This window comes from Passer domesticus, chromosome 10, assembly GCF_036417665.1.
Source record: "Passer domesticus isolate bPasDom1 chromosome 10, bPasDom1.hap1, whole genome shotgun sequence".
Lineage (NCBI taxonomy): Eukaryota > Metazoa > Chordata > Aves > Passeriformes > Passeridae > Passer > Passer domesticus.
The window spans coordinates 25,452,178-25,462,747 of NC_087483.1; the positions used below are offsets into that span (position 1 = coordinate 25,452,178).

The 10,570-nt window shown below is 34.2% G+C and overlaps 1 protein-coding gene across 9 annotated transcripts in view; it reads left to right on the plus strand.

The window, feature by feature from the left end:
* The window catches only part of LOC135308944 (sodium channel protein type 2 subunit alpha-like), a 67,041-nt gene extending 57,026 nt beyond the window's left edge, over positions 1-10,015 (plus strand). For 8 of the 9 annotated variants that reach the window (XM_064434644.1, XM_064434647.1, XM_064434645.1 and 5 more), the window contains 5 exons: positions 1,476-1,529; positions 2,628-2,765; positions 4,453-4,557; positions 5,635-5,905; positions 6,748-10,015. In XM_064434644.1, the coding sequence (XP_064290714.1) occupies positions 1,476-1,529; positions 2,628-2,765; positions 4,453-4,557; positions 5,635-5,905; positions 6,748-7,940 (1,761 nt within the window). In that variant the 3' untranslated portion in view covers positions 7,941-10,015. Of the gene's footprint in view, positions 1-1,475; positions 1,530-2,627; positions 2,766-4,452; positions 4,558-4,893; positions 5,906-6,747 lie in introns of those variants that run through there. The other variant, XM_064434652.1, reaches the window with a different exon arrangement.
* Positions 10,016-10,570: the final 555 nt, after the last annotated feature.

Consider the following 10,570-nt stretch of genomic DNA (forward strand, 5'->3'; position numbering starts at 1 on the left):
ACAGCTCTGATATTAAAAGTTATCTAAGAGTTATATGCTTCTCCCTTCTATCTCAGAGCAGGTCAGTATTTCTAGCTGACCTTAATTCCAAAATTAACTACCTTGATTAAAATGTTTTGCCTGTAAAGGCAATGCGACTCTTCTGTGCTGCGTAATAGTACTGAACAATGACTGATTCTCTGGCTTCAGATCTCATTGCCACTCTTGCCTCTGAAGATGTGTAAGGAAAGCTGCTTCTCTTGAAGCTGTGTATAAATGTCATCTGTGTCACACATCCAGACACTCTAGGTCTTCAATAACTACGTCACTACTGTGAACCTTTCATTCTTCTTCTCACTCTTTTTAAATTTTTTTTTCCTGATTTTTCATTATTTTCCTTTTCAAATATTCCTTCTGACCTTTACTTGCCCCACAGAGATTAAGGGATCTTTGAGCATGTTTTGTGTCACATCTTCATTTGATTGCCTCCATTAACATTTTTCCTTCACTCTTCTGTATATATTGCTCTTACCTAACTCTGAACCTTTCCTAATATTGCTATGCAATGTGCACCAAATGGCTGGCCATTGCCAACTGAGCCAGAAAGAAGTGTGAAGCCTGGCTTCAAGCACACCTTCTCAGTAACTGGTGTTGCACTGCAAGATTCAGGAGGATACAAATGCTTCCAGAGTGCAAGTTTTCTGCTGTGGAAACTGGCAGCTGTACCAAAGTACCAAAGCCACTTCTGGCAAGCACAGATGGAAATATACTCCTTGGAATGGTTCCTCTCCTGAACCTCCTCAGGAGTGATGCTCTTTGTTCATTTCACAGGCTTTTTAGCTCTTTTTCCTTTATTGTGAATAAGCCTGGAAACCCTGGCTAATGGTTGCACACTCACACTTTCAACTAGCATATCTCACTAACACCGGTGTTCCTTAGAAAATGGACATCCTGCATGCATTAAAATAAACTTCTTAGAGTAATGATGCCAGATCTTTTTACTCTTTACTTGAAGAAAGTCCCTATAGGAGCTCAGCCAAATTTTTAGATGTCAATTACATCAATTACATCTCTTTCACAGTTCACTTTTTGGTCTTCTGTAAAGAAATATAAGTAATAAAGTGTATTTTTACTTCAAACAGTCTATTCCTTTTAGCTATGTGGGATTAAAACATTTCTAAAAATACCAGGTCAGTTTAGACACAGAAAAAACCCCATTCAGACGCATTTTGGTTTCTGTCCAGAAGTTATATTACTGATTCCATCAATTCATGTTGTAAACTTAAAAAAATGGCTGTGGTCATGAGTGGTTCTAGTAGATCCTACCTACATATCTCCAGCATTCATGTCTGCCTAAATCTATCATTCTTCATCTGCAAAGTAAACATCTGCAGCTCCAAACATACTGTCAACTTGAGATCTTCAGAGCTGGTTTTAGTTCTTGTATGTTTTACTATTTTTTATAATGAAGATAAACAACTTTGTTTTACTTCTAGGCTACTTTCAAAGGATGGATGGATATTATGTATGCTGCTGTTGATTCACGAGATGTAAGTGTAAATTTTTCAAAGATCATCTATTGATTATTTTCTGAGAGTATAAAATTTAAATAGCTACAAACACAAAAAAAAATTATAATCAGCATCAATACATATTTTTTGAATCTCAGAATTTTTACTGGAAAGAATTTCACTTCCTTCTGTTTAGCCAAAAAAGCTAAATTAAGTAGATTTTTTTTAAGGATACAGTCAGTGTAATAGAACAAAGAGATTTTTGACATATTTTTGATAATCATAAGTATGAATTAATTTAGGATTATATGATTCAGTTATTAAATATGGAATATATTAATCAGGTTTTATAATTTGTAACTGTGCATTTTGTTGTTTCCTTAGGTTGAGTACCTATGTTACCTAGATATTTTAGTGCAATTAAATTTTACGGCTGAAGATCACCTGTTAAGCTTTCTGGGGATTAGAATTTTATTTTGGCTACAAAACTCTGTTTAACTTACACAAATACTCATGTTAATGATATTGTCTCCCAGAGTAAAACACCCTCTTTCATTATCTTCAGCATTTCTACACTCAAGCTTGTTGTGCTGTAGAGATGCTGGGATGTGGCATCCAGAAAAACCGAGACAATAACAAAATCTTTCTTCACAACTTCCTCAATTTAATGGATTTCACAAAACATATATTCACTAAATATTTGTTGAAAGCATCTGTTCCTAGCTGGATGTAAGATCACTCTTGCAAGACCAAAAGAGTTACAAAGAGATTTAGGCAGTAGTAAATTTTTTTTTCTGTTGCATGATAATATACTGAACACAATATAAAATATTTAGATTTCTGCTAATAAAATTCTAAGTATTAATGACTGCTCTGCATCCCACATTGCTTCCTTCTTCTTTATGAGGAACTTTTTATATATGTACAAACATCTGTGGGCACATTTACTTAAAAATTTCATATGAGCAAAATTCTGTCAGCTTCCTGTTCTCCAAATATTGATTGGAATGGACAAGTTCAATCTTTCTTTTTAATAAATTAGTGCTGTTCATAGCTTTTCTGTCTGAGATGGCATATACCTAATTCTATATTTTTACATCTAATATTCTCATAGGTAACATTTTTTATATTTTGTAGGTAAAAGATCAACCTAAGTATGAGGACAACTTGTATATGTATCTCTATTTTGTCATCTTTATCATATTTGGATCATTTTTTACCTTGAATCTTTTCATTGGTGTTATTATAGACAACTTCAACCAACAAAAAAAGAAGATAAGTATTTAAAATATTTGCATATTGGTATGAATTACTAGCTATAAAGAATTTCAAAGTTATTTCTGTAAGTCTAATAAAAATCAAAAGTAATTTCAAGACCTTAAATAAAATGTCTCTTTTTAAATAATAATCTGCACTAAAATCTGTGGATGTATTTCTGAACTTTGCATTTTTAGCATTTCGACAAGTGAAAAGTTGGTTCATAATAATTTGCAAATTGTGTAAACAGTTACAATGAAGACATGAAAAGTGAATGTGAATTATTGCTTTGATTAGATGCAATATCATCTGGCATAAAATAATTTCTTTTTCCATTTACTCTAAAAAATCAAGATAAATTAAGGTACATTCATCATAATTATTTTTACAAACTCTTGACACTTCATGAAGACACAATATGGCATTGTGTTCATATAATGAATAGTGGATCTGCAAACTGATTGAATAATAAGTTAAGAGTAAGTAAAAGAGACCTCGTATGAATCGGCTTGTATCTATAAGTAAAAATGGGTAAATAAGGGCTTTTTTTTCCCTAACACTTCTATGAGAATGAGATTAATTCATTAGACACAAGCACAATCTATAATTCCTTATCAGTAGTAAAGCAAAGATATACAGGGAATGGTGGTTTCTTTCTGTATACTTTTGACATACAAGTATGTTTAAAATAATTGTATTGATAGTGCATTCAGTTCAGTTTTAAAGAACTTTAAAATATAAAAATACAAATAATCACATTCAAAATATTTTGAAGCCTCACAGTTTTTAGTTTTGAAATGCCAGGTTCATTCTAAATTTTTGTGTGCTGTGAAAAAGCAGTTTCATATGGTTTGGTTTTTTTCAATCACCAATTAAAAAACAGCAATACCAGACAGAATCTCTGGTAAAAGAAAACAGAAATTTTTCCTTGTGCAGATATTCTTTAGCTTCCTAAACATGTCTGGGGTTACTATCAATTTTGTGATGCTTCAGGCTGTGATACCCAATTTAGCAGACGGTGACATTGACATTGTGCTTCCATCTGACTCAGTGCAGATTGATCAATAAGCACAATTTACCTATACTGGAAGTCATTCAGTCAGTTGCACATCTGACTGGCAGCATTTGCAACTCAGACAAAGGCTGATTTGAGTTTGTCAAGGTTCCTTCCAGTGGTGCTTTAATTTGCTATGTCATGAAATTAATTACTTTTCTTAATTTTACGTCAAAGGTGGGTGTTTTGGTTTTTTTTTGCTGTTAAAACCCACAGATTAGATACTAATACACTCTCCCAACACAAAGTCTGCTTCAAAGTTATGCCTCTTTTAGATCTGTCTAGCTGTAATCCTAAAAATCTATACAGAAGATAGGCATGTAAGGCACTAGTCATGCTCCTATTCACTAAACATATCGTAATCAGTAAGTTATTGAACAGAATCAGTACAGAAAGAATGCTTTTGCCATTTCAGCAAAAGTGAACATCAAGACACTGGAAAAACTCAATGCATTACTCAACCCACAATGGGTTTTTCCTGTTCGTTAGGAATGTATATGAGCATCCACCCTATAAACACCTGGAAAAAAACTCTTCCTTTTTTATATAAATTAAATATAATTTTAATTATTATATTGCAGGGAGACATGATGTAGATAAATGTTTTATGTGTGGACATGATACTAATTAATTTTGATATTATTTCTTTACTTTGGAGGTCAGGATATATTTATGACAGAAGAACAGAAGAAATATTACAATGCAATGAAAAAATTGGGATCCAAAAAGCCACAGAAACCTATACCGAGGCCAGTGGTATGAGTGATTTGATTTTTACACTCTCAATATTAAATACTCATTTGGGAATATAGTCTTGTCTACAAGATAAGATTATAGGTCTGGAAAGAAAATATATTTTCAATTTATTTTACTGTAAATTGTCCCTCTTTGAATCCATCAGATTTGATTATTAATATTTTGTTTAAAAGCATACATAATGAAGTATTAACAAAATTATTTAATAATATTAAATTTAATAATGATAAATTTCAAAATTCCCTGTCTAAGTCCTGGAAAACCACAATTGTTTGAATCATTTATTGGTTCTTGTTACCAGGGATAAACTTCATTTTCTGTTTTTTCTCCTCACAGAGAATTTGTAGGAAATGGGGAGGCACTGGCCCTTGCTGCTGAAGACAGAAAGGGGCACTGGTAACCTATTGGGAAAGACAGATACGGAAAATCTTACAGAATAAAATCATGTCCTAGGGAGTAAAGCACAGACTAGGATAAATTTGTCACTAAGCTAAGACACTACTCTTGTTATTTACTGAACTCCTACACTGTTTAAAAAAATAAAATACTTGTTGCACCTTATGCACCAAGTGGTTAAAAATAGACTTTCTAAGCAGAGACATATGGCAAAAAACACTGAGCTAAGTACTAAAGAAAAACTAGGATATTACAGTCATAGTGTGTTTGAGACATGTGTCTTCAGCAGCCCAATGATCTCACCAAGCACAATTAGTTTAAGGAAGAAAGAGGGTTAGCATTTTAAAACCATCTGAGAATAAAGATAAGAAAATTAGCTTTTATTCGGCTGGTACTCTTGCTGGCTATCAATTTACACCACCCATTTACCCCAATAATATTAACTGTCATTGTTATTACTCTTATTATTGCAGTGTTTCCCTTCTTGTCTCTTCAGCCAACAGAGGCGAACTTCTTGATTCACTCTAGCAAGATGAGATATAAACCAGCATGTGCTGGGCTTACTGCCTCCCTTGTGAATGAGTGCTGCTTTGCACTCCTAAACCTTGAAGGGAGTTGTTTTCTCATTTTAAAAGAAAATTATTTACACTGTATAAACTGTATTCCATCTTGTATTTGCAGAACAAATTCCAAGGCATGATCTTTGATTTTGTAACTAAACAAGTATTTGACATCAGCATCATGATACTCATCTGCCTTAACATGGTCACAATGATGGTAGAAACAGATGACCAGAGTAAAGAAATGGAAACAATTTTATCCCGGATTAACCTGGTGTTCATTTTCCTTTTCACTGGAGAATTTGTCCTGAAATTGATTTCACTTCGTCATTACTACTTCACTATAGGCTGGAATATTTTTGATTTTGTGGTTGTGATTCTCTCCATAGTAGGTAAGAGCAACTTGTTTTCCAGAAAGAACTAGTGGAAGAAATAGGAAACATTTGTTTCAAGTATGTTAATACTGATTGCAGAATTTTCTTTTTCCTATGACTTACATGTTGATTCAGATCTTCGTATTATCTAGCATACAATATATGTAATGTTGTATATAAGATTTTTATCTCTCCCAATAAATTAATTGTCATTTTCCACATCAAAAGACATAATGAAACTATTTGGCACATTATATTAATGTGTACAAATATAAAGAGGAATGTTTAGTGGTATATGCAAACTAACCGCAGATTTACTTTCAGTACTAAAACTGAAAATTGTTTGAAATGGGTGAGATTTTTTTTTTTACTTTTGCTAAGATTTGTCAGTTAAAATCTAGTGGCTGTCCAAGGTGCAAATGAGTGACACATCTGAGAAAGATTGTGCTGCTAAAACCTAGATCTGTTAAAGAAATCTCTGATTTTCAGAAATTAAGCCAATATCATCCTTCATAAAGAAAGTGCTTATAGGCTCAGCTTCAAGAATTAGCTGTATCTAAGACACAAACATCCCTTTCCCAACCATTTTAAGAACTACTGAAAGCTTAGACAGGGACTACCTACTTGCTATAATCAGTCTTTATTTTACTTATTTACCTTCTCTAGGATAGCATTTCAACATAAGGACAGATGCTTTCACCTTATTAACAGCTTTCAATAAAATGTAATCACTTGTATAATTTTTTGTTGTGGCATAGAATCCCTACACTGATTATATTGGAAATAGCAATAACTCAATCTTTCTATAGGTAATTAATTAATTTTAAATTTTATTTTAATCATTTACTTTTTTTTCCTAGGTATGTTTTTGGCTGAGATGATTGAGAAGTACTTTGTATCTCCCACACTATTCAGAGTCATCCGGCTTGCCAGAATCGGTCGAATCCTGCGCCTCATTAAAGGCGCGAAGGGAATCCGCACTCTGCTTTTTGCTTTGATGATGTCTCTTCCTGCTTTGTTCAACATTGGGCTGCTGCTCTTCCTAGTCATGTTCATCTACGCCATATTTGGCATGTCCAACTTTGCCTATGTCAAGAGGGAGGTTGGGATTGATGACATGTTCAACTTTGAAACGTTTGGCAACAGCATGATCTGCCTGTTCCAGATCACCACGTCCGCTGGCTGGGACGGTTTGCTCGCCCCAATTCTCAACAGTGGGGAGCCAGACTGTGACCCCCATAAAGATCATCCGGGGAGCTCCGTGAAAGGTGACTGTGGCAACCCCTCTGTTGGGATTTTCTTCTTTGTCAGCTACATTATCATATCCTTTCTGGTAGTGGTGAATATGTACATTGCTGTGATTTTGGAGAACTTCAGTGTTGCTACTGAAGAAAGCGCTGAACCCTTGAGTGAGGATGACTTTGAGATGTTCTATGAAGTCTGGGAGAAGTTTGATCCCGATGCAACACAATTCATAGAATATAGTAAATTATCAGATTTTGCAGCTTCATTAGATCCACCTCTTCTCATAGCAAAACCCAACAAAGTCCAGCTTATTGCAATGGATCTGCCCATGGTGAGCGGTGACAGAATTCACTGCCTTGACATTTTGTTTGCTTTCACAAAGCGTGTTTTGGGGGAAAGTGGGGAGATGGATGCCCTCAGAATACAGATGGAAGATCGGTTTATGGCAGCCAATCCTTCTAAAGTCTCCTATGAACCAATTACAACCACACTGAAACGAAAGCAGGAGGAGGTGTCTGCTGTCATCATTCAGCGTGCTTACAGACGTCACCTCTTAAGGCTAAAAGTTAAACAGGTGTCTAGTATATATAATAGAAATAAAAACAAAGAAGGAGATGGACACATTATAAAAGAGATAATTATTGATAAACTAAAAGGAAACTCCACCCCAGAAAAAACGGATGAAAGTTCTTCTACAACTTCCCCACCTTCTTATGACAGTGTAACAAAGCCAGACAAAGAAAAATATGAAAAAGATAAAGCAGAAAAGAACTACAAAGGTAAAGACATCAGGGAAAATAAAAAATAATGATCTAAGAATTTTGTTAATGGGACAACTTGTTTACAGTCTTTGAGAATGAATCATCAACTGGACTCCTGCAGGAGATTTATGCCAAACTGACAGTTTTTACACATATATGTGTGTGTGTGCGTGTGCGCGCGCGTGTGTGCATATATATACATTATATATATACTTAAGGTCAGTGCCTATAACAAAACAGTGAACCTCTATCATCAGACTGTGACTCTGTTAATCAGGGTAAAAAACTTGACAAGAGGTTACTGTTTCCACTACAGCTGACACTGCTAAGAATAAGGTAAAAGGTGGCTCCATAGAGAAGATGGAGCATGAAATGAGTGCAAAAATATACTTTATTTCCACAACATGTAGAACAGTAATTCTCTTCACTGTTTGTAATGCAACTGCCACACTTGTCATATTTTTACAAAAACTGTATTAGTGTATTTATCATTTTTTAATTCACAGGTTGTTTACTATTACATGTGACTATTTTTGTAATAGGTTTTATGTTGGGGAAAGAGGTATGAGGACCAGGAGTTCTACTTTCAGATTCTCTATAATGTACAGATAGGAGTGATTTGCATAGACATGCTACATTGTCAATCATGCTTAAATAAAAATATGACATTGCACAAAGCTGAAGATTTTAAGAACTTCCATATTTCAGGGTTGCTCTTAAATTTGAAGTATTCTAACTACTTGTATGGCTGCATCCAGACTATGTGCATCCAGATTAATGTGCCTGGAGAGTCTCCTCTAATTTACAGGAATCTGCAATGACTTATTTTTATGTGAATGACTAAACATTAATATGTTTATTTTAAAATATTTACAGTTCAAAAAATATTGTGCAGTTTCTGCACTGGAAAAATAGCTTCACCAAAATATATCTGGGAGTTCTTTTGTTTTGTTTTGGTTTTGACAGCTCTTTTTTTTTCCCTGGGCTATTCTTTGGTTACTGTCTTTCATTATCTCGAATGTCCAGTGAATCCATAAAATACCCTTTTCCATGTAAATATTAACAGTATACTGTTGTGCATATTTGAGAATTAAATGGCTTTACCGCATTGAATTGCATCAGGTATGTACCACAGTATGGTTAATTTGCAAGAGCTCAACAGGATATGTTGTATTCTGTGTCCTAGATAGGAGAGTATCACTGATGCATGTCAATGCTGTTGCTGCTGTACCTTGCTCCTTCACTGTCCACAGTCTCCACTATAGGAAGCCATGTGTCAGTGATGAAGTGAATCAAGTTGTCCAACCAGACCTCATTCTTTCAAATCATTAAGCAATAGTTTACAGCTATTTATGAGCTTTTTTAGTTTTGCATTTTAAATTTGAAGTGGCTGCTATGTCGTGTAGAATCAGACTGTACAGGCCATATTGCAAACTGTTAAACCTGTTGACAATGTGGTTAGCATATATAAATAATGTAAAGAAATACCATTTGGCAACAGTTCTGTATATAAGAAAAGTGTCTTCAAGTTTAGATCACTGTTTCTTATATTTCTTTCCTTATTCACTTGGCTTATTTTCTAACCACAGTAATTCCAAACTGGCATCATCACACTATGGGAAAAAAGTGAGTATTTGTAGACTATCTTGTTTTAATAATATATTTGCATATATTCCAATGTGAAGTAAATTGTGTAAATCTGGAACCCAGCTTGTTTCCAAATAGTTACAGGACATAGCAAGGAAAGCATTAGGGGAATGTGTGAATTTCTAGCACTATTTGCATCAGAAGTTCCAAGATAATCTCATAGTTGATTAAATCCTTGCTATCTTGCAGTGTCTGTTTACATAGTCTACTCTTATTCTTTTTTGAATCACAGTTCACTAGGCTTGTACAAATAAAGTATTTCCCAAGAAAAAAATGGCACATTTGTATAATCCAGGACATCAGGACATTTTGTGTTTCATACACAAGCTAACATTAAATGTAGAATCTTTCTTTTACAAATGCTTTTGACTTGTAATGTGTTGGTGAAATGCATGCAAGAAATTGTTATTATCATAAACAACGCAAACAATATTACATATGAGCCAAAAAATAAAGATTTCTTTTTTTTAAATTATGTTTATTTTGCTTTGTCTCTGAACTTCTGTTGGTTAAAACAAGATAAAAACTGACTTTGGTGTGAATAAGAATTGATTTTTCCCTACAGCTAAACACCTTATTCTTCACATTTTAACTTCTACGTAAAATAATTATAAAAAAAATCTGAGAACTTTGATCAAACTACATTTCTTTTTACTTCTTTGTTATCAGCATATTGTCTGTGAATAAAACGGGACACCTACACAATTCTACCCCCAAAAAGGTCTCTCAACCCTCAAAAGCCCTTCTCAGCCATTTGTGTAATTTAAACCTCACATTACTCTACTCCTATGCTTCCAATGCATTTGAATGGAAACAACGCTTGAAAGAACTCTCCGCATGCTACAGGGCAAGCCTGTAGTGATGGCTATTCCAGTCGAGCATAGTTTTATATTACTACCATATTGTGCTTGTAGTCCTTCCCTACTGTTAATCCTCCTTTGCTTCCAGTCAGCAAAGGATTCCTTATTTTATTAAATCCTAAAATCCTCACTGTGTGACTATACTGATCCATGTCCAGGTGAATTTTCAA